This window comes from Limanda limanda, chromosome 1, assembly GCF_963576545.1.
Source record: "Limanda limanda chromosome 1, fLimLim1.1, whole genome shotgun sequence".
NCBI lineage: Eukaryota > Metazoa > Chordata > Actinopteri > Pleuronectiformes > Pleuronectidae > Limanda > Limanda limanda.
Genome location: NC_083636.1, coordinates 25,066,316 through 25,090,320, shown reverse-complemented (window position 1 = coordinate 25,090,320; position 24,005 = coordinate 25,066,316). Strand labels below are relative to the sequence as shown.

Sequence of the window (24,005 nt, the reverse complement as noted above, 5' to 3'; positions counted from 1 at the left end):
GGCCACCATGAACATGAAGACGGTGGAAGCCTCATTGCCCATTCTAGGTTAATGAAATTAACAATTCGTATAAATTAGATGAAACATGCAAGTGAAAACATCACTCTGATTATTTTATACTCAATTTCTGCCAATAGATCCCTTTCACCTAAATCTTACACACTGGACCTTTAAGGTAAAGATTTATAGATTCGTTTTTTCCTTTGACGAATTAAATCTCTGATGATGTTGTAGTTGGGAGGAACGAGGAAATGATCAGGATTTGATTTTGTTGAAATTTGCTTTACGATGCAGATTTGAACATTTGTTTGACGAATCACATCTCTGATGGAGCTGGGATGTACGCGGGTCCGTGAAGGCAGCATCAATACCCAGGCTGACGTCATGCTGTCGGGCTGTGGAGACGAGCTGCTCGGTGAAGTGGAGCCACGACATCCCGCCCTGAGACCCGGCTCGCCGACATAAACACCAAGTAAGCCTCCGCAAAGACTCGACTGCTTCTATTCTGCTTCAATGTCGCCTCAACATGGCGCCAGTCGTCTCGGGCGTTAACCCTCAGCTTGTTCTGCCATGCTAATCTGTAGCTAGCTAGCTGTGGTTCTCCTCCAGCAGCGACCCTGGACATGACAGAGAGGAAAGTTCGAGCGGGCTCAAAGCTCCGGGAGCAGCCGCCTCACTTCATGTGTGCTGGCCGGGAGCGGGCAGTCAATGTGCCGGGTTGGTGAGAGAAAGTGTTCCCACCAAAGTTATCCCACTGGCTCCGGGGAGGCAGCGTGGGTGGGGAGAGAACAGAGCCCAGACATCAACACCACGGGCCCGGGCTCTGCGTGTGTCTGCCCCGCTGGAGAAGCAGCGGTGCTGGGTTGTTATCATGGAGGTTGTTGTGTTTGTGCCCAGCGGCCACGGTGTGTGAGGCCGGGGACGAAGCGGTGACAGCGTGAGAAGCTGCAGGAGGAGGTCTGACAGCTCCGGGTGTGCTTGTTGTTTTGGTGTGGCTGCACCGGTTGGGCGGGGCGGGCTCTCAGGTAACATAACAAACCGAGCATCCTCCTCCTCTTGCCTGGTTCACTGGATGGGGTCGACTGCTCAGGACCCCCAGACCCCCACCCCCAAGACGACACATTAGACTCAGGTTTCCTCCACATTAGTTAGGTCTGAATTGTTTGATCGATTATAGATTGATTATAAATTAGTACCACTCCTCCTCTTGCTTGTGGCCCTGGTCTTGTGGGGAGAACTCTGTGTGGAAACCTGTCAGTTCATCTTTTAGTTTATATTGTTTTAAATCTGTAATTCATCATATTTTCTTCCTTTTATTTAGCCAGCAATAAACCCACAGAAAAGCAACCATGCAGGGTCTTGTTATTCCACCACAGAAGTATCATAAGGCTGCAATCACTGATTATTGTTATACTCAATGCATCAGACAACTATTTTCTTTAATAACTGCTTGATGTTTTCTGAATAAAATGTCAGAAAACAGTGAAAATACAAACGTTCTTCTATTGATTTATGTTATAAGTAAACATATTATAATTTCTTTTGCTGCTTGTTAGACCCCCAAAATGTTGAGCCGTCATTATCATAAAAATCAGTGGAGGATATCTTCCCACCTGGTTTAAGAAGCCTTAAGCCTCCACTCACTGTTGTTCTTTATCTGCCTACTCCTTCCAATGCCGCTTTAATCAAACCTATTATTACCACATTAGAGTGGTATTATACCACCACTCTAATGCTTCAAAATGTTCAATAATTAAACTGAAAATCCACCTATGTGGTATTTGACATCTGTCCCTCAATAAATAAAAAAAATCAACCGATCAATGAATTGTCTCATATCTAGAGCACTGACAAACTGTCAGCATGGGAACCATCATAGACCAATCAACTGGTTATTTCTCACAGAAACAGAAAATAGGGGTTGTAATTTACCACAACCAGAGGAGAGGTTTTCATATGTCTGGTGTTATTATACCACCACTCTAATACTTCAAAATGTTCAATTCACACTCTTTAATGATAAAGAACATATTAAACTTTCACACATTTGCTTAAAAAATGACCAACTTCTGTCAAAATAGTAAATTATAAAAAAAAATGTATTGACCAATTGTTGTTGCTCTGCACAGTCTTTGTTATATCTTCATCTTTTTATATCTATGTGTGTGATTATATTGTCGTTAGTGAATGAAACATAATGTCTGCGTTGACCTAGTTGCAGTTGGAGTGAATCATCAGCCTCATGAGTAAAATGTCCACCACCTACAGACCTGCAGGGGGATAAAATCTTATTTCAGTGTCTGAGGTGAAAAAACAGTCGCTCTTGATTTGACAAGTGCAGTATACAGTTCATGAAAAGGCATTTGTCCTCATGGCCCTAGAGCAGGGACATAGAGAGAAGCTACATGTGACGTGTGGTCAGTGTTGCTATCTATGGGTGATGATTCATAGCTCAGGAATAAACATTGGGACGTGACTTGTAGGAGGTGTGGAGAGCGGTCCAGAGTTCAGTCGCTTAGCAGTGCAGCAGCTCCCACTGAGTTACAGTTGTGTTTGTTGACTACAGAGCAGATACAAAGTAGTCCCCTCCCTGCGAGGTTTCTCTGGTTCAGTGTTTTATAACATTAAATCATATTAGATTTATTAATGTTTTACCTGACAACTGGTCACCAGTAGAAAATTAGTCATTAAGTGACAACATATCTCCGTAAGATAGAAAATGCATCACTTCCTAAATAACAGTCACCCAAATTGTTAAGGGAGCAGGCATTTGGTTTTAACTGTCATAATTAGTAGACTTGTGGTGATTAAGTATTTTTACCATTGATAAATCATTTCAGTCATTTTCTTATGCAATCATTGAATTTTAATTGAATTCCAGCTTCTTACATCATAAATATATCATATTTCAATTGAAACTATCTAGAGACTAAGGTGCCATTTTAAAAAAATTTATTTTGTCCAAACCTCAGAAATTCTGCCAACTGTGACACAAATATATGAAAATCTCAAAACTATATAATGTTTTTTCGTTATCATCTTCTTTTGATAATCATTTTCAGCTCTATAAGGTTTAAATACTTGTGTCTTTGCTTGTCAGTGTATTGCCTCAGCCTCTGGTCATGATTACATTATCGTCAAGATAATTTTTCTGCTCAAAAAAATGAATGAGGAATGAGGATAAAGATCGAGTGATGAGTTAGATCAGTTTGAAGGCTCTGTAAGTGGTTGACAACAATACATGACTTTAAGTTAACAGAATGCAACATTAACTGGTCCAGGTATGGTTCTAAATTTGTGTCATGTTCCAGCACACGTTGCAGCTGTGTTCATTGACTTTCCTTGTTTTATATTTAAAATAACTAAGTAGACAGTTTTGTTTGTTTCAGCTCTATTCCCTCATATTGGGATTGTGCGGGGGGGTGGGGAAGGCCTTGTCCTCCACCTTGATCAGGCCGGACACCCCACACACCTCCCACTATCCCCAGCCATGGACAAACCAGCCGCCATGACGACACCAGGCAAGGTCAGCGGACTCAAGCCGCCCAGTAAAATAGTCCGTCCATCAGGGGTGCCAACAAGGACGTCCCCGTCCTCAGGTAAGGACTAAGCAGTTCCCTCAACAATTAACCTTTGAATAGATGAGTGGCAATATTAGTGGAGGTTCTCACGAGTGTTTTCGTTTCCACAATAAAATAATGAATTAAACTTGCGTTGTCGCAATGTTTGTTGGTGTACGCCCTGAACTCGTTACATGTGTGTCTTTTTTTCACTACTTCCAAAACAAATGCATGTGCTGTCTGGACCAAGGTTTTTACCACTTTTGTCCACAGAGATGCCAAATTCAACAAAAATGGGAATATCCTTGTAGGAGCTTTAAGTCAAAACCAAGAGATAGCTGAGAAGTTGGGAGGGAGTTTTTAACTGACCTGTACACGGTTGTATAAACAACAAAAAGGCTGATGAAAACAAATTTGTGATTGCAGGTACTCCAAAGCCAGTTCCTCCTGAGAAGTCCCCTGGTGGTGTTACCTCCCCAACTCCAGATGGATGTGGCGACTTCCAGTTAGGGGAGAGGGTCTGGGTCAATGGCAACAAGCCCGGCTCTGTGCAGTTTATAGGGGGCACACAGTTCGCTCCTGGGCAGTGGGCGGGAATCGTGCTAGAGGAGCCAATTGGGAAGAACGACGGGTCGGTAACAGGGGTCCGGTACTTCGAGTGTGAGGATGGGAGGGGGATCTTCACGCGGCCTTCAAAGCTATCCAGGACTGCCCTGCCAGAGAAGGAGGAAAACGGGGGCCAGGCCAGCCCAGCACAAGCAGCCTCTGCAACAAGCCAGCCTGCACCTGTTGGCTCTACCTCAACCGGTAACATCTCTCAAATGTATACGTGAAAATAAACAGAAATCAAATACTTAATTAGTTTTCAGTAATTTAAAACAATGCACTACACTATCTTACTTTTTTGATTTGTGCTTGTTTTATTATGTCACATCAGCATAGTGAAAAATAATTTCTTTGTTCAGTTCAGGGCACTGGCATAAAGACAAGTGGGTTGCTCAACCGAATGCTCACGTCCAGCGAGTCGGTGTCAAACCTCTCAGACCCAGACTCCATGAAGAAGAACAGTAGGGAGCTGAGGCTGGTCGACCGTGTGCTGGTAAGTCATCCTTACATTTTGTTTTTGAGCAGAGTCAGTAATCATTCATAATGAGTAGTTATATTGTCTCAGACGTGCATTGAACTCTGGAGAATCTCGGGACATTCTACTGAGGGGCTGTATGTGATAACGCAAATGTCCTTGTGAAAACCTCCAGACTTTCTTCCAGATTTTCTCTTCCCATCTCCTAGTAAAAACTCCTATAAGAATGTCTGAATGAGCTGATGTGAGAGCACAGCAGGAGATCCTCCAGAGTATTCACTGTGAGCATTGGGACAAGTGGATGACAGACAAAAAAATGAAAAAAAAATAAAAATAGGCTTAAAATATCTGAGAATGGAAAAGCGGTGCCACACATGTAGAGGACACAGGCGAAAACGTCAAAAGACCTTTACACGATAAGGGCCTTTTGATATGCTGTAAACAAAAAACATGTAATCCAAGCAGCAGAATTAACATGTTACATCCTGCGTTGGCCTACTGCACCCCCCCCTTACCTGAACACTCTGGAGATTTCTGTGTTGTTATGAACACGTCTGAGCGCAGAATCTGGAGTCTCTTAGGAATAATGCAAAGACGATTCCTATTCTATAAGAGTGCTCCAGGAAGCAGTGGCTTATTTAACGAACCACAATGCAAAGAAAACTTAGAATAAATCATGAATTGGAAATCAATCTGGCGATGACAATGTTAACAATCTAGTATTTTTCTATAAAAGATGTCAATTTGGGTTGATCAGGTCAACTTTCAAGTCAACTGGTCAGTGAGCTTCATATGCTTAAAGTAGAGAAAAAAAACATGCTATATCAAACATAATTTGTATGTAATTCTTTTCATGTGTAGGTGGGTGGTAGCAAGGCAGGAGTTGTGCGGTTTCTGGGAGAGACAGACTTTGCCAAGGGATACTGGTGTGGAGTCGAACTAGATGAACCACTTGGCAAGAATGATGGAGCTGTAGCAGGGACCAGGTAAACAATGACAAATGTATAATATCGGCTAAAGTTCAGTTAAAAAATCTTCCTGAACCAGCAGCTGTTACTGGTTCTGTCTCCGTGTTCTGACTCTGTGCTGCAACCTGGTTTCCCCCTCAGGTACTTTCAGTGCATGCCGAGGTTTGGCTTGTTTGCCCCGGTCCACAAGGTGACGCGTATTGGCTTCCCTTGCACAACACCTACCAAGGCGAAGAGCTCACGGAGGAGGTCCGGCCTTCTGAAGAGGAGTCCAAGTGCCTCCTCCATCAGCTCGCTCAGCTCCGCCACCTCCTCAATCAGCGGCAAACCCAGCCGAGCAGGACTGGTAAGAACCACACTATGTTGTTGGCTTCATGCTGACTGGTTCTGCAGCTCATCCCCAAACTTCACTCTAAGTGGCAGGATTATGTTTTCCCCTCTTGTCCCTTTTTCACTCTGTTTTGAATTGCAGTTGATTTTCTGTTTTGACCATCAGTTAATAGCTTCTGAGAAATTTTGGATGGCAGGGTTGAGGGGTTACAGAGTGATTCTTACACACCAAACTCCCAACAGAATCATAAGGGCCGCCCTGATAATTACCAAACATGCTTTATTTTTAGGATAACAAATTGAATGATTATGCCATTACTTTCCGAAAGGAACCACAACGGCCAATGAGAGTGACAGAGAGACCAGAGCTGGTTAGGTAAAAATTCTGTAGTCTGAGCCCTTCTACTAATTTGCATTGAGAAAATGTTTTGAGACATGTGTAATACTACCATAGTGTAATTTTATGTTAAACATTTAACATGTATCTCTAACAAATCTGTACACCTTTCTGTGAAAATATAATTCATTATTTTGTTTTCCCAATTTCAGATCATTGAAATGTATACATGATTTGAGCATGTATGAACTTTTTAGGCAATCACAGCTCTTCCTCTTGGTTAAATGTAGAAAAAGTGACACAAACTGGAGGATTTTTTCAGCTGAAACCTGAGTCATTGTTTCACTTACCACAACCACAAAGTGCTGTTCTTGTCTCAAAATGACCACAAGAGGAAGGGAAGTCTGGTTTATATCGACTCCATAAGATTTACATGTCCGTGAATTAAATACAGGAGTTTATTTCAATCATAATGTATTAGGAAAAACAAATACGTATAGATAAATGTAGTTTCAGACAAATGATTACACACTGGGGCCTCATTGTGTGTTATGTTTTGCATTGGTGTATGCAAGCTAAATTAATATTTCTAAATAAGGATATTTCTTATCAATTCCACAGCAGGGAAATTAGACTTTATTGTTTGTGTGTTACTTATAATTTGCTATTTCATATGCCACCTTTAGGCCTTAGGAACCAGAAAGACAGTTCATACCCTAGCAGTATAAAATGCCCTGGACAACAATATTAGATAACATACAGTACTTGGTGTTAAATATGAATGTATGCTGTGATGTTTCAGCTGACGGAGACATCTGCGCGGTATGCTCGGAAGATCTCTGGCACCACAGCCCTGCAGGAGGCGCTGAAGGAGAAGCAGCAGCACATTGAACAGCTGCTGGCGGAGAGAGACCTGGAGAGATGTGAAATTGCAAAAGTGACCAGCCACGCAGGAGAGGTGCAGCAGGAGCTGACTATGCTGATGAAAGGAAGGGATCAGGTGAAGCAGGAACTAAGGCTACGAAAACGGAGAAAAATGACTTAATTAAACTGGTTTATTTTACCAAAAGCTGCTAGCTAGTAGTTGTTAAATTATATGTTTACCCCCAGCTATTAATGTTAGTTCAACACAACTCAATAAAAAAATTATTAGGAATTTTGAAACGAAACATACAATAAACAAAAACATTTCAAATACACAATACATGACAGAACAAACACAACTCAATTAGAAGAATATCTTAGATCTGAACAGTGGTTGCAGTCAGGAAACATGACTAATTGGAAAACAGCTTTTTAACACTATAATTGATCAGACTTGTGTTTCTGTGAGTTTCCTGCTAAAGAAATCATGCACCTTTTTAAAGAGTCACTTTTGCACATATCTATGATGACACAATGCTGCCTCTTATTGACAGAGGCTTAAATCTTTCTTATGAACCGTCAAAGGTCAAAGTTTTATCAAGTTTCTTTTGTAATACACTCATAAGAGCAACATGTACGACTACTACTAGGCCCACAACTAGAATTTGTACTACAAAGATCTTATCGAATCAGATTTTCTACTACTAAGTTGGACAATGTGCGGGATCTCTTTCACAGATATTGTAATAGTATGAATTCCATCTTAAATAGACTGCATTGTGGTTGCGGATGTTTCAGTATACCATGGAGATGGAGGCAAAGCTGGATCAGCTGCGTTCGTTGGTGGAAGCCGCAGATCGAGACAAAGTGGAGCTGCTCAACCAGCTGGAGGAGGAGAAAAGGTGGGAGGTCTGACTTTAAACATGATACTGTTCATGGATTGTAATGTCAGGGGTGAGAGCAGACACAGCAGACTCAAGTGAGAGATGAAGTAGGATAATAAAACTACTACACTGATCCAGAAGTCTGAAAGTAAGAGGTGCACGAAATGAAAAATTCATAACCTGAATAAATATGCACGGTTCAGAATATATTCATTTTGATCGACGTCAACATTTGATACAGTGTTACCTGTCTCCTGTCTTTTTATTGCATTTATGAGGGTGCACAACTAAACTAGCAATTATTCTGTCTGCAATGACTTTGCATTCATCTCTTTTTTCTGCACTAGACAATGTTGAACTAATAATCATTATATGTTCACTGATATATCCCAACAGCCGAATGTCCTTCCTGCTCCAAATTAATGTTTGATGGAGCCAAACAATTATTCAGTAGCTGATTGTAGTTATTTCTACATAAACACAGAACCGAGTGTCTAAACATAATGGATAAGATATTATTAAAAAGATAGAAATTAAAAGTCTGTTTTTTATTTCAAGCTTTTGAAAAAGTGCCACTGACTCAGCTGATATCTTCAAGAAGCCACCTGGGATGATATAATATTATATTTCACTATCAGACTAAAGGGAGCATTCCAAGCGCCACAGCTTTTTACATTTTGGCTTCATGCACCTCATTAACTTCCCATTTAATAATTAAATTAAAAATATGTATTGAAATCTAATATTTATGATGAAATTTTATTATTATTCCTGTTTGACAGAAAAGTGGAGGATCTGCAGTTTCGTGTGGAAGAGGTTTGCATTACCAAAGGAGACCTGGAGGTATCTACCTGTCTGTCTGTCTGTCTGTCAGTTATTAACATTTTATACTAATTAATTACTTTTATTTTTACTTCACTAGTTTTCTTCCTCTTTCCGCTCTGTGTGTATTGTATTTTCTCTTCAGGGATCAGTTTTTCTAGTTCTGCTTTTCATTGTCAAACTGAAACTTTTAAATGAACACCTTCACAAACTTACCAATAAGTTGATAACTAATTTTGCAATAACTTATCCATTCAGTTCTTTATAAATCAATACTTCTTCTGCACTTCTTTCATGAGTTTTGAGCTTTTTGCTTGTACTTGCTCTGTTTGCTCTGTTCTAATTTGTTAAAGCGCAGTAAGTGATTTCAAAATGGGAAAAAAGGGGCCACAAAACTAAATTACAGCTCTTGGATCAGTTTTTCCTTTTCCTGCGCTCTTTGAATCATTCATTTCATTTCTTCTTAAGACATGCCAGTCTTCCGGCTCCTTTTATTTATTCATTCAAACTTAACTCACTTATCCTTCCACTCAGATTTTTCTACCCATCTGCAGTACTTGTATATTACTATCCTTTCATCATGGTCTCATCCACACGCCTCTTCTTGAAAGCTGTTTTTGTCTTGCCTCGTCTTCAGTCTTCCTTTGCGCTTCCATCCTCCTCTTCTTTATCTGCTTCTTTGTCACTCTTGTGAAGATTTACTGCCTGGATTAGTCTCCTTCAGGTGCCCATAGAAGAGAGTTAAAAGTTTCTGAAGAAGCTGAGAGTCAGACTGAGATACTCAAAATAGTTAATTGCAGATATTCCTCTGAGCAGAATAAGCACAACCAACTGATGTAATTGAAACGATTGGAACCATCAGTGCTTTCTTACCCCCTCACTGCTCTTTTCTCTAAAGTCTTGCCTGGCATGTCAGTGTTGCATTGGTTTGTTCTACCCTTCCTGCTCTCTCTTACTAACAGACGCAGACCAGGCTGGAGCATGCCCACATAAAGGAGCTTGAGCAGAGCCTGCTCTTTGAAAAGACCAAAGCTGAAAAACTCCAGAGGGATTTAGAGGACACTAGGGTAATGCTGGCTGTCCCAGTCCCACCGCAGGACTGAGTGATGTGATTTTGATATGTTAAAGGAACCACAGTGCAAACATTATGTAAACTGACCTATTTATCCGATGGTGCCTCAGATGTAGCTTCATCCAAGTAGCTCTGGCATAGTGATGCTTAAAGCTCATTGGCCTGGGCCATATTCCTGAAAATGATGCATGTGTGCATGAAAGTCCTATTAAAGGACCCATTTTGGGAATGCCTGTGCTTTGACATTGTTGGACTTAAAGGATAAGGCTGGCACCCTTTCCACTGCTGCAAATCCCATGAAAAGACCAACAATGTGTCACGTTTTTCTTTGAATGTTCAAACTTCTCTGCCCTTTCCCTTGCACTCAGCCCCAAACTTGGAAAATACCCCTGAAATGTATATGCATTTGATGGGGACTATTTTCAATGGCGGATTTATCTGAATTTGGTACTCTAGGGAAAAGTTTGTGCAGGAGGACAGTATGTGTAAGAATAAGCCAGAATAAACTATAGTGTGTGTTTATGAGGATATTTCCTTTAGTGCGTAATTACATAGATTTTACAGGAGATTTACTTACATATACATTTCTCGAGTGACTTCCAGTAGTTTGGTAAGTACAAATTTTGGATTATGGTCATGTTATGATGGCTTAACCACAGGGATTGTGTTTGTCTTATTAATACTGTTTATTTTTGATAATGACTTATCTAAGAAACCAGTAAATAAAATATAATGATTGTAGATGATTGTATGATTCAGTTGCTACCCTCCCTCACATTACAATAGACATGTCAACGGAGTTCCCCGTATGGGCTTCAGGTTTTAAAACCCAGGTCTCTTCTCCTCTGTCAGCTTCTCCTGTATCCTCTTTCACCCTCATGCCTCCTCTCTGCATTTACTGCTGCAGGTGGCCACTGTGTCTGAGCGCTCCAGGATCATGGAGCTGGAGAGGGAGGTGGCAGATCTCCAGCTCCGGCTCCGGGCGTCCCAGCAGAAGGAGGATGCTGTGTCTCTGTCCCAGCAACAGATTAGCAGCCTCAAGGCCCAGGCACAGTCTCAAGAGAAAAGGGTTTGTGGAAAACATTAGGAAATAGGCATATATCCTTGTTATTAAGCTTTGCTGCTGTGATAATGCATTATTTATATATGTACATGTGTATGTGCTATATTGTGTGTCCACAACAGATCAGTGAGCTGAGCGTGGACCTGGAGAGCCAACAGAAAGAGCTTCAGTCTGTGCAGCAGGATAAGAGTTCTCTGGAACAGCAGCTGAGCAGCCTGGTAAGAAAGAAATAATAATCCCAAATAAACAGTAGAAAAATACAATTTGATACAGTGACATTCAATGCTTTAGTGACTTTTTCACTTATTTGTTTTATTTCAAACAAGTACTAGCGAAAAACAAGAAAATAAAAATGTCGTGAGAAGCAAATAATTGTCCATACTTGCCCAGATAAACTGTTTCTCCAGAGCCCAAAGCCTCCATGTCACAGGTGTCTATTACAGGTCAGCTCTGATAGACTCTACGTTAAGAGCCAGTTCAGATCTGGTACTAACACCAGTCTTAAGTGATCTGATCACACGTGCTCAGCGCTAAGTACTTGTCTGAATGCACCTAAATGCATCCTGAGCTCTGATCACCGAGGCCAGTCTCAGAGGTGACACATCTGGCCACATTCTTTTTGCTGTGTGAATGCAAATATGTCCTGGGACACATATGATGGACTGCCTACTCAGACATACTAACACACCACAGACACAAAAATTCAAAAAATGATATCTCAGAAACTATCTCTCAATGAAAAAGCATTGAAGACACTGATGAAGATGGAAGGAGGCTTTTCATTTTGCAACAAAAACTTGTGAAATGAATATGTTACATTCTGCCTCTGCCTTCTGCACCATCCTTCACCACTCCAGGGATTTCAGTGTTGTTGTGAACTGAGCTGAGTATCTCCTGCTGCATTGTTGACATGTAAAAGTCAGACCCTGGAGGAAGTCCGGACCGAAATTGCGAAGGCATGAAAATGGCTGTATAACACGACAAGCACGCTTCCACTAAGAAAGGCACGTCTGTAACTGGAGATTTTTTCACCGTGAGGTGTTTTGCTCGTGGGCATCGAGAAAGTGGCCTCATTAAGAGAGTTATTTCATCCACAAACTTTTCATGTTCTCTGGATTCGCTCATTACTGCCCGCTTAGCTCAAGGTACAAGAATGTTGCCATGTAAGTGATTATCTCTTAGTCAAGCTGATGTTTCTCCATTTCAGAGACAAACGCTTGAGATAGCTGAGGAGGAAAACAGGAGGACAGCAAAGACCATGCAAGGTAAACAGATATACAGTATATCTACCATCCTTATGCCGATTAAATGGTAGGTGATCTATTTCTGCTTCAAAATTGTTATTACAGTTGACCTTCTGTTTCCTTCAGAATTGGAGAAGAGTGTGGAGCAGTCGAAGAAAGGTTCTCAGACCCTGAAAGAGGAGAGCAAGTGTAGAGAGAAGGAGCTGAAGGTCCGGCTGACAAAGGTAGGTTTACAAATCACTTTGTACAGTTACTCAAGTGCTGTACTTTGAAGTACTTGGACTTAACTTGAATATTCCCATTATTTGCAACTTTACACATTCTGCTCCACCTATTATTTGGCAGCTTAACTTTTCAGATTTTGGATTTTACATAAAAAACTACAGTAGCTTAAACTGACCTAAAATAGAATTTGATACATTATCTGAAATTCAACTAGTGGCTTTTTTGTGATTGTGACCTCTAGCAAGAAAGCAGCCTTTCATGTTTTAGATGCCTATGTGTTAAAGAGACTTTCCTCTCTAGACATAAAATGAACCGATATATCATGGAAACATCTAAGAATACCGAAAATAAATCAATCTTTAATTAAAATGTGTGCATTAATATTAAATATAAAAAGCTCCAGAAGCAATTATGCATCTGTATACAAATGTCATGATGCTCTGTTACTGTGAAATAATAACTTTTGCTTTACTATTTAAATACATTTTGAATGCAGGTCTTTTGCTTGTAAAAGAGTAATTATTTATATATTTGTTTTTTCTACCGCTGTATTATGTGAGTTTTCAGTTTATGTAGCACAGTAATCCCCTGGTAAAACATCTCAGTGCACGATACTGTACAACAACACTCGTGAAAATATCTTGTCCTCATGTAACCAATCTTCTTATTGTTGTATGTGCAGTGCACAGAAATGAGCCTGAGAGCTAATCTTGCTTCTGTCTCTTCTGTCCCGGCCTCCGACTGCAGCTTGAATAATGCTGTATGTAGATGATGAATCAGTGTGTTGGTATTTGCAGCCTCCCACCAAGGTAGCTCAGTCTCAGTAAAGCAAATTAGTGTGGGCATTCTGTAAAAGGAAATGGAAAAGTAATTGCTCAGATTTAGCTAATTTTAAACTTTTTTGGCACTTTAAATAATCCCTACTGAACTAATCCTACCTCTCCAGAATGCTTTCTTACAGATTTAAGGAAAGGTTCTGGCTCCAAATCGGACTCTCTCCTCAGGCTAATTTTCTGTTGTTAAAACATTACTTGCACGCATGCACACATTGCACACATTCCCATGTGGATTAAATAATACGACCACTTTTCTTTTTTGATTAAAGCTTTACGCAAAGTCTATCAGCACAACTTTATTGTTACACCTACACAATGAAAGCATTGTTTCAATAATCAAGTTTTCAGAATCATCCATTAAATCATGTCAAATGGAGGGATCTGTAAGATGTTTTATATTGCTTAACAGGGGTTTGTTAGAATAACACAGATGACACAGACGACAGAGGTGACATATTGACTGTTGGTCAATCCTAGTTTTAATGGAAACTATGCAGCTTTTAGGCATTAATGCAGTTTTGCCGATTTTTCATGAGGTGAGAAATGAAGTCATCGTTATATAAAGGAAACACAGGAACACACTGCTTCAACTCATTTAGTATTTATGCTCGTACATTTCTAGAAGTCAACGTTTCTTCACATGTCAGACGTCATAGCAGCAGAAAGATTCTCCATGCCATCACTTAGGATCAATACAGGCTAAAACCTCAGCTATTGAATTTGGAAAGTCCTAGCTCCTAAATGGTGGAATGAGCTCCCACTCGACATCCGGACATCTGAAAGCTTACACATCTTTCGCCGAAAACTAAAAACACACCTCTTCCGACTGTACCGTGAATAAAAAAAAAAAAAAAAAAACACTAACCACTTTTGAAACTAACACTTTGGTAGCACTAAAATGGCACTTACTTATAGCACTTTGTAGTTTTGCTTTATTTCGAAGAAATTTTACTGTCTTGATTCTTGTTGTTCTTGGTTTGTACCCTCAGGGTTGAATGCACTTATTGTAAGTCGCTTTGGATAAAAGCGTCAGCTAAATGAAATGTAATGTAATGTAATGGAAAGCAGTGCATATGGTATCCACTCATTAGGTCCTCTGCTTTTATACTAATACAAATTCTAGAGTCTGCAGTTATAAGACAGTATTTACTTCCCTACTGGGTGTGAAACGGAAACTGAACAATCTTGAGATTCAGTGAAGAACCTTGTTTCTTTTTTTAGCCAAGATTTATTTGACCTCTGACCTTTGTGGTTATAAATGGAATACTGTTCCTTGAGAGCTAATGTTTTACGTCTTGACTTTGGCTTCAACTTGAAAGTGATTTGGATGATTTATACATTTGTCCACACTTGTAAGTTAATGTCTGAAATTTGCATAATGCTGCTTAGCTGTCTGGCTGCAAAACAGATTCACCAACTGCTGTTCAATCAATATTTAACGATAGCAACAGATCCCATGAATTATTTTTGATTAAAGAGATGAACTGCATAGCATATTTTAATGGGTTTGAGCTTGTTAGATTTTTACAGCACATTTCATGTTTTGATTCACTCTCACTGCTCTTATTAACATCAGTTTTGGCAGCTGTTTCATCTCAGGAATTTGAGTAGACCAAACTTGAGCTAAAAGAGAGCGAATATCAGATTTATATTTGTTAGTTGAACATTGACACAACAACAAATGAATGCTAATTTAGTTCTATGTCTGCCTTATCCGTAAATAAGCATCTGTTTGCTAATAAATTAACTATATCAACTTGATAAGGTGGAAATATGCATCGCATCTACGGCTACTCCTCTGCTGTGTTTCAACTGCCCCCAAGTGGCCAAAAAAACATTGGTTCAAATTAATGTTACATTCTAAAAAAAGGTATATTGTCCATTATCAACGAAATTCACCACAACAAACCAAAATAATACCCATAAACATAAACAATCATATTAATAGCCAGACTGTAAGCAGAACCACAGTTGAAATTCATAAATATTTTCTCTTTTTCTATAAATATAGAAAATAACATTTTTAAAAGTTGTCCTGTTTTCTCTAGATCACAGGATTTTGTGTGTTTAGAAAAAGCCAAACATTTAAAAAACGTTTTCTGTATTATCTTCTCCAGGCCACTGAGAGGTCAGAGGAGACGGCTCTGTCGCTTGATCATCTGACTAATGAGAATAAGATGCTGGAGACAGAGGTGAGTCCCTGGTTTAACATTATTTTATAAAACAATGTCACAACTCTACAAAAGAAGTGCGACCATGAGCGAGCTGTGGTTATGGTTGGTTCATGCATCTTTAATAACTGCAGGTCAGACAGGCTTTTATGTGTTCACAAAGTAATTATGTAATTTTCTTAAAGACCCATTAAAGAAATGCTGAATAAGTAACATCAGTAGTTATATTAACGTCATGACTCTCAGTGTCTTTCTAACTTATCCCCATTTGGCTGCTCAGCTTACCATACGCACTCAAACAAGCAAGTCAGAAGTTAAATTGTGCTATTCATTTTTAATGCAACAAGAAAAAAGGCTTTTCAGTTAAGGAGTGGCCGATTTGTCCTGCAAATGTTGTGTAACCTGGCATAACACAACATTTGCAGTGTAAACCTCAAGAACCAGCTTCCCCACTGTGGAGATATACTACACAACAGATTTTGTATCTGTGATTGGGGCAGTTTGTTTCATGTAACCTCACAAACAAATGTAGTTAGCTCATCAAATCCCCCTGGGCCTTTAAAGTCATTAGTTAGTTAGCCAGACATGCTATCGTTTGCATCTTATTTGAGAAGAAGTAACAGTGTTTAATCCATTCCTTATACTTGTGCTGTGGTATTACACTCAAAACTCTTTTAATACCAAATAATGCTCTCACCATAGCCCTGTGTAAACTGGTTCAGCAGGCAGAGGACGCGTGCATGTGCTACTTTGTGTATCCCCAGCCCTGTGAAGTGATTTGCACATGCACACAGACAAGTTTAGCATCTGTAGCCTGCAGGGTTTTTGTTGCGCATTCGCATCAGGAATCCCACACTGACTGCATGTGACGGTGTCCCAGTCCCAGTCCTCGCATGTAATCACCCATACATGGAGTACTGCAGTCAGCCTCCCTCTCTCTGTCTCTTTCTTATTAGCCTGAACGTCTCACCTGCCCTGACTGCCATCTTTCTATCATTTCATCATAATCCATGCCATTCCTTTAAACTGTTGTTCACCTGCAGCCACTCATTCAGTCTGTGGCTCACTGGTGCCCTTCCGCTCCTCTGCTGTACGTTGATCTCCTTTGACAGCAGCGGCCTATGCGCTCCAGATGGTCGGCATCATAACAGCGAGTGAAATGGATAGGAGATTAGCACGGGAGAGAACATAAACATGCTTCCTCTTTGGGAGTGTTTATATATTCGTCATTTTGTGGCATAAAGCACTGCAGCTGTACTCTCCTGCTGTTGCTGACTTTAAATATTTTACCGTTTTTATCTTTAAGAAACTGAATGAATGTGTAACGTGTAACTACATCGCCAACTACATCGCCAAAGCATTTTGAAATAAGAAAAAACGTAACTTTAGTGGTGGCAGTAGGTAGAGCGGGTCGTCCGTGTGCGCACGCGTGTGTGTGTTAATTGGTAAATGGCAAAACCGTACTGTAATGAGTGGTCATCAAGACTTGAAAAGCTGTAATATAAATACAAACCGTTAACCATTTTACTTTAGCTTCTTTTGTTTAGAATATGTGTACAGTTTAAATAGGTACTGTTTGCCATAGAGTCATCACCGAACCATCAACATTCTAATTATTTATTAATGTGGTTAATGACCTTTTTTATAACTTATTGAAAGTATGTTGCATGTAGCATAATTGCTACATAAATAGTTAATGAATACCACTGAATTCATATTCAAAGATAAATAATCATACTTTATTCTTTATTAATATATAAAATAAATAATTATCTAAAAATATATTAAATAGATATATCATATTTGATATTATATTAGGTTTCATGTTGTTGATTCATTGACTGTTTATACCACGGTTACCAATGCGTCATACGAGCTCTAGTTATTTATAACTTCATTAATAAATAATTACACATTATTCTTATATATGTTATCCAACCTCATTACAGTGTTTTAATAAAATGTATCATACAGCTTTTAAATGCTCAATAAAGAATGTTAACATACAGTGTGATGTTATATTTATTAATATAATATTTGTCAGTTTGATATTGTGAACCTGTAAATCTGACATCTTTTAAACAGGATCGACAGAAAATGTATCCCTACTCCAGGAAATAGTTCAATACATTCAGTGAGTAAAAGTTATTAACAGATGCATGTATGGCAAAAAAATAACATAAATCGTTTTTAAAGGCTGGAACAAACAGCAAACTGGCAAATGTATTTTAAATCCCCTTGCATCTAGAAAGCAGTAGGAGTAATGTGAACACATCAAAAAATTTACAAAATTATTTTTGCAGCTTCAACAGAGCGAGCGCACACACAACCACACACACATACACGCACACACACACACACGCAAGTATCATTGAAGAGCAATTATTCAGCAGGACGCTGCTACATCTGCCTCCTCCCATGACGTGGTAGCCTGTGATGTAATCCTGCACATGTCAGAGTGAGCGTGCGTGCGTGCTTGTGTTCTTGTAAATTTCTGACGCCCTTCGAAGGATCAGAAGTGAATTGTGGTGAGGTAAGGTTAGGGTTAGTCATGAATTGGTCATGGTTAAAGTTAGAGGTTAGGTTTGGTTGGGCTGTCCATGATGAATGGAAGTGAATACTATAACAGAGATAGCTTGTGTGTGTGTGATGATGATGATGCCCTAGTGGACAGAACATTGCTTTAGTTAATGGATGGATGACTTGATATCAGCCTCTTGTCTTGTGCTGGTCAGACACTTGTATGAGGAGCTGAATCTATAATTTCATTAATCTATCAGTTGATCAGGGGATTGGTCTTCAACAATTTTGACAATCGATTTATTGTTTATGTCTTAATTATTACTTTCTCATGATGTCTTAACCCCCACAATGGGGACACTTTTAATTGTGACATTTCTTTTCAAGAAAAAATGCAAAGAAATCTGATTCCAGCTTCTTAGTCGTGGATAGCTGCTGTTTTTTCTATTGATTAAATCAACAGAAGTTAATGGCACCTATTTAAGTAATTTTTAGGAAAGTATAAAAAACATCCTCTGACTATCTCTTTCGATTAGGTCTGGAGGATATGGCTAAATAGAAATATCACATTATTATTCATTTTAAGGTTAAGGGTTGATTTTTACTCCTGAGTAAAGGTTGTGGTTTTAAATTTCTTGATGTGCAGAGAATGACAAACTCTTGATAAGCAGCTCAACATTGCATTAAACAAAAGATAGATAAATTGTGTTATACCTCCTCCCTGTGCTGCACAATGCATACACATTATATCAATACATATTGGACTTTTATATTGCAATAATTATTGATCTTGGTTATCGCCGAGCTGTACCTCAGATGTTCTTTATTTGTCATACACGTAAATGAAAAATATTTGGGTTTTGGAATATTTGTCGGACAAAACAAAATACATGAAGATGTTACCTTTACATTTAAATTTCAGACCCCGTGATTGATTATTTGAGAAAATAATCAGTAGATTATTAATAATGTTAACTTACTGAGCTAATTCTGAACTCTGAATGTTATTGTGCTTGTAGGAGGAAGGTTCAACATAAATAAACAGGGTAAATGTGTCATTGGAAAAACAGGAGAGTACAGTATGAATGTCTTTTATCTGACCTTTTAATATGAAAGCAAAGCAGCTGATTCTACTATTTGAGACTCTGTGATTCACCATGAATGGAAGGTGAAGCGATGAAGGCGTGTGTGTGTGCATACAATGTCAGAGAGTGAGGAATCAAGACTGTGAGCAGGGTAGTGGTGGGGGTGAGTCAGGGAGGGGCTTATTTAGGCTTACATAATGGAAGTGCTCAGCTTCTTTCACCCGACTGGGAGCGATAGGGGGAGAAAGAGAGAGAGAGCGGGAGGCTGCTCAGGCAACACGCTCTCTATTTGCCTCTCGCAGTTGTGCACGGCGGGGATGAGAGCTGATGTTTTATTGATGCCCAGCTTGTGTTAGTCTGTGCATGTTGTAGTGTAGACTAAAGAGGGAGAGCGGTGTAGTGACAACGCTGCTGTGTTTAGCAGGTGGACATCAAGTTGACATCCAACAGGGGTGAGCTGTGTGTAGGTATGGACATAGCTGCTCTGCATCAGGGTTTCTCCAGTAATGTCTACTCGCCTCACTATCAGGTAGGATCGCCAGTCTCTCGCATGGGATTCAAACTGAACTGTCAGCCGATATCAGAGCGTTTAGTGGCATTGTAACCAGAAAGAGCCGGTAAACTGTTCTCTTGTTCCACCTGATGTAATTAACTATTTTAAAGTAGTATTTTCTTTGGTGTTCAAGTCAGATTTCATGTTATATGTTTCATGTTGATTCTCACTCTGCATTGAAGCTGAGCACATTCTGCATGTTTGCGTTTATTTGCGCATGTTTTCTTGGTATATTTCAGCATGCATCAGATAGCCTGTGCAAGTGGTTCTGTGTGGTTGTGTGTATTTCAGCCCGCTCTGTAGTCTAGATCTCACATTGGGGGTGTGGATTAATATTAAGGCATCACGAAGACTGAAACTCACGTGTGAGGCTTCCAAAACACAGCTGACGACACACTTAACAATGTGTGAACAAAAACAGGCTGCAGACAGCTCCCAGTGTGAAACATTACACACGAGTTTTATGATGCCAGTTGCAGCAAAAGCATTGATTTCAAAGTCATACTTGTTAATTAATTATTGACTGTTGCCATGTTAAAGCCACTGGGATCACAGCGCTGCACGTGTCTGAGAAGCAGTTTGAAGTCAGACGATGATTTATTTGGTGTTTTTGGAGTCCCAGACGTCTCAGTCAGAAAGGAAACAGAACCTTGGCTTCAGGTGAGGATGAGCTGATGCCTCTGAGGCTTTTATTTTTAGCTCCACGTGGATTTAACCCATACTGTTGTCTACTGACTCATCAGGAATATTAAGGCATTGTGTACTTAATATACTACCTGCAATTATTGTTAATGGTCCAGAATTTCATCTTATCTACCAGCAACTTTTCTATGAAAGCTATTTTGATAATGATTTTATGAATGTGATGTTGAGCTAAAATTATTGGTTTAGACTTCAACTAGGGACTGGGTTCATGGTCTTTGTCGATTTAATAATCACTGTCAGTCAAAAGAGAAAGAGTTAGAGGGGAGGCAAAGATACTGTGTGAGGTGAATTTAAGTCAAAGATAACTTTCCTTCTTTGAGTTATAACTCAGTCAAATCTGGACACACAGACGTGAAAAATATGTTGATATCATTCAGTTGCATTTCTCGAGGATACTTTTATCTTTATTGCGAAAATAACGGTTGATTAAATTATGTTTAGATGGAATTAGAATGTTGATGTGATAGTGATAGTTGTCTATACATAAATGGATAATTGCTGAAAGGATGGTGTGGTACCTAACTTTGCATATTTTAATGCTGCCAGTTTGCCAAGATATTAACATATATACTGGCCTTAATAGAGAGTAGCAGTTCCTGTACCTCTGACGTTACAACAGCACTTTGAATGAGCTTTAACAGGGTCTTGCTCTTCTAATGTCAACATGTTGGCATTAGCATGTTTTTATCTTTCAGAATAGCAAACATGTTTTATATTGTCCATTTTTATACAAAAGTCAAAATTCCCACTGAGCTGATGAAAAAATAAAGTACCTGTTCCCATAGAGATCCATATTAAAATACAAAGATATCCCTATGGCGAGATTTAACTTTAAGGGGTCTTTGGGAGTTCACTGAAAAACAGTTGGGTAATCAAAGCTTTAATTATTACTGAGGTGGGGTAAAAATAGTACTCACATGTGTCTCTAGGCAGGATTATAATCACTGACAAGAAAGGGTATTATTAAAATCAACTCGGCTTCATTAGGGAAATAAATCCTGTCTGAAAGATGCTCGGGTCTAACAACATTTTGTTGGGAATATAAGATGAGGTTTGAGCTAAAGAGAAGAATTCTACTTCCTGTGATGTCCTTTGTTGTCTTTATCTGGCGTATATCTTTCAGACCCTCTTACATTTCATGTGTCTGTTCCTCTGCAGCTTGAAGCTTTGAAACAGCAGAACTCCAACTACCAGGAGGAGCTCAGTCTGTCGAAGGAGCGGAGCAGCTCAGAAAACCAGCGTATCGGAGTCCTCTGCAAGGAAATGTAAGTAGACGGGATAATTGATGCGTCTTGTTCCTGGCTCGTGTATCCAATACAGGTTGCCCCTGCAGCCAGACAGTTCATTACAGCTGTGTGGTAAAATTTGGTGATTAAGAAAATGCAGTCTGCATTTTCTAGCTCCACTGTAATCCTGTACAAAGAAAGGACTGTGTGCACACGTGGCTTGATTTAATTACATATAGTCAATGCAAACATGTAAACAGTGTCTTTAATGGTCTACCACTGAAATGTCAAATGTGGTATTAATGTGGCTCCATCTGCAACTCTCTGGAGAGATGCTTCCACTTGTAAATATGCTATAAACCATTGAGTAAATCCCATAATGAGCTACATGCTTCTATTTTGTGATTGTGTACATGATGTTGGAATGGAGAACAATACTCAGTAAACCTCACACCTCCTTGGCTGTTATGGCTTCTATATATACATTTCTAAACTATAAGTCTTGACTGAAAATGTCAACATCTTTTCAGATACACGTGGTTTCCATCTCTCTCTGCATGGACTGAAACATCAATTATTAACTTCATGAAACAGCTTGAGTTGTGTAATCCCTCACAGTTTACTTTCACTTGTGGTAACACTGTTAAAATGCAGATTTGAAAGTCCTTTGAGTGGTACGTCATAGTAATCATTTTTGACAGAAATGATCCCATCTACATGCAGTGGATAACATAACACAAGAGAATTTAAAAATATTATATTTAAAACAATGGGGGAAAAAAATCACTTTTGAAACACATTCAAACAACGTAATTGTTTTTTATGTTAATATTCATACACCTTCCCTGTATCATAACTAAACAGAAGCCATAAACACTTTTTTAGATTGAGTGTGTTTTGTGCTTTCATTATCTTTGAATAATGAATAAACAGATTCCATGAGAACTTTATACCTAATAAATAAAATAACCATGAAAAACCCTTTCAAAATGCTGTAAGAGCTCATCGATAGATAAGAGTAAGCGATAAATAAGGCTTGACAGATTATCAGATACTTTTGTTGTTTTCACAGTTTTTGCTTGGAATTAATTAATAGTTAGAGATCTCCGACTGATTGTTCAGCTGAAGCATGATGTTTTTGATGCACAGTAAAAAAAATCATCTTTTACAAGCCTGTTTTTACTTTGCATTGTAGTGTTTGTGGTGGCTCTTCAGTCTGATGCTGAGGTCTATTTATAGACCTTGTGTGTGTATCTGTTGTGTGTGTGTGTGTGTGTGTATGTGGTATGTTTCCATGCGTGTGCTTTTGAGTCTCAACGTCACCCTGCCACCCCTCCCCTGAGTCATAAGTGTCCCAAGCTGTGACATCAGAGCTCCAGCTGGATGTAACTGGCTGAATTAGAGTCATCCATTACAGCGTCCTGTCGCAGCAGATGGAGTCGAACATGTCATAAAATGTGTTTAGTTACAGTGAAACAAAACAAGCTTCATCCACCTTTAGGAGCAGCACTTTGCATGCGTAATCCTGCCTAAATAATAAAAAAAACAAATGTCTGTACTCTCATGTGAATCACCTCTATGGCTCGGTTCTATTTCCCCAACCTCCACCCCCCTCCTGTCCTGCAGCAGCACTATTTTCCTCCATCCTTTCCGAGGCACATCCTTCCTCAGTCTGTTGATGTTATGTAATCGCTGTGTCTCCTCCTAGGACCGCCAGGCTCCAACATGGCCACTTCTCTATCAGTGACATCAGAGTGTGTGTGTGTGTGTGTGTGTGTGTGTGTGTGTGTGTGTGTGTGTGTGTGTGTGTGTGTGTGTGTGTGTGTGTGTGTGTGTGTGTGTGTGTGTGTGTGTGTGTGTGTGTGTGTGTGTGTGTGTGTGCTTTTCTGTATGTGTTTGTTTGTGTGGAATCAATGAGGCTTTTGTGGCATCTGAAAGAACAGCTGTATCCACCGCAGCACAGAATTTGTCTCCCTGCGTTTGTGTTACTCGCTTTCAAATCTTGAGGGGTTTGTCTATGGAAGCCAATGAAACCCTTTTTTTAAAGTAGGAAACCATTAGCTTTCAATTTGTGGTTTTATTTTGCAAATAATTTATGCTAATGTTTAATTTTCCTCAGAACCTCAGAGCTCCATCGTAAAAATAAATTAAACTTTAACACTGTGAGATGTTTATAAAGATACATGACTTCAGTAAAAACCCTTGCACTTGACACAGACAGGTTAAGTTAGTCAGAAATTATTGTGCTGAAGTGTTTTGCATTTACCTAAGAAAAGACAAAATCTGCCCTGTTTTTCTGAATAATGAGAACTCATAATTCTTTTAATTTCCGTCTGAGCTAGTACTGATGTGCCTGCACAAAGCAGACAAATAACAATGGCTTGCATATAATTTAAAGACACAAGCACCAATGTCTCCAACCCAAACCAAAATAAAATGAGAATCTCAGAATTCTGAGG

At 39.4% G+C, this 24,005-nt stretch overlaps 1 protein-coding gene across 2 annotated transcripts in view; it reads left to right on the top strand.

Moving 5' to 3' along the window:
• Positions 1-366: 366 nt before the first annotated feature.
• clip1b (CAP-GLY domain containing linker protein 1b) overlaps positions 367-24,005 on the top strand; it is a 35,113-nt gene continuing 11,474 nt past the window's right edge. The window contains exons 1-16 of one of the 2 annotated variants that reach the window (XM_061085140.1): positions 367-472; positions 3,390-3,599; positions 3,987-4,367; positions 4,526-4,659; positions 5,503-5,627; positions 5,751-5,955; positions 7,079-7,276; positions 7,939-8,042; positions 8,807-8,867; positions 9,809-9,913; positions 10,826-10,987; positions 11,104-11,199; positions 12,189-12,246; positions 12,352-12,449; positions 15,404-15,478; positions 21,479-21,585. In XM_061085140.1, coding sequence (XP_060941123.1) covers positions 3,491-3,599; positions 3,987-4,367; positions 4,526-4,659; positions 5,503-5,627; positions 5,751-5,955; positions 7,079-7,276; positions 7,939-8,042; positions 8,807-8,867; positions 9,809-9,913; positions 10,826-10,987; positions 11,104-11,199; positions 12,189-12,246; positions 12,352-12,449; positions 15,404-15,478; positions 21,479-21,585 — 2,018 coding nt within the window. In that variant the 5' untranslated portion in view covers positions 367-472; positions 3,390-3,490. The remainder of the gene's footprint in view (positions 473-3,389; positions 3,600-3,986; positions 4,368-4,525; positions 4,660-5,502; positions 5,628-5,750; positions 5,956-7,078; positions 7,277-7,938; positions 8,043-8,806; positions 8,868-9,808; positions 9,914-10,825; positions 10,988-11,103; positions 11,200-12,188; positions 12,247-12,351; positions 12,450-15,403; positions 15,479-21,478; positions 21,586-24,005) is intronic. The other variant, XM_061085191.1, reaches the window with a different exon arrangement.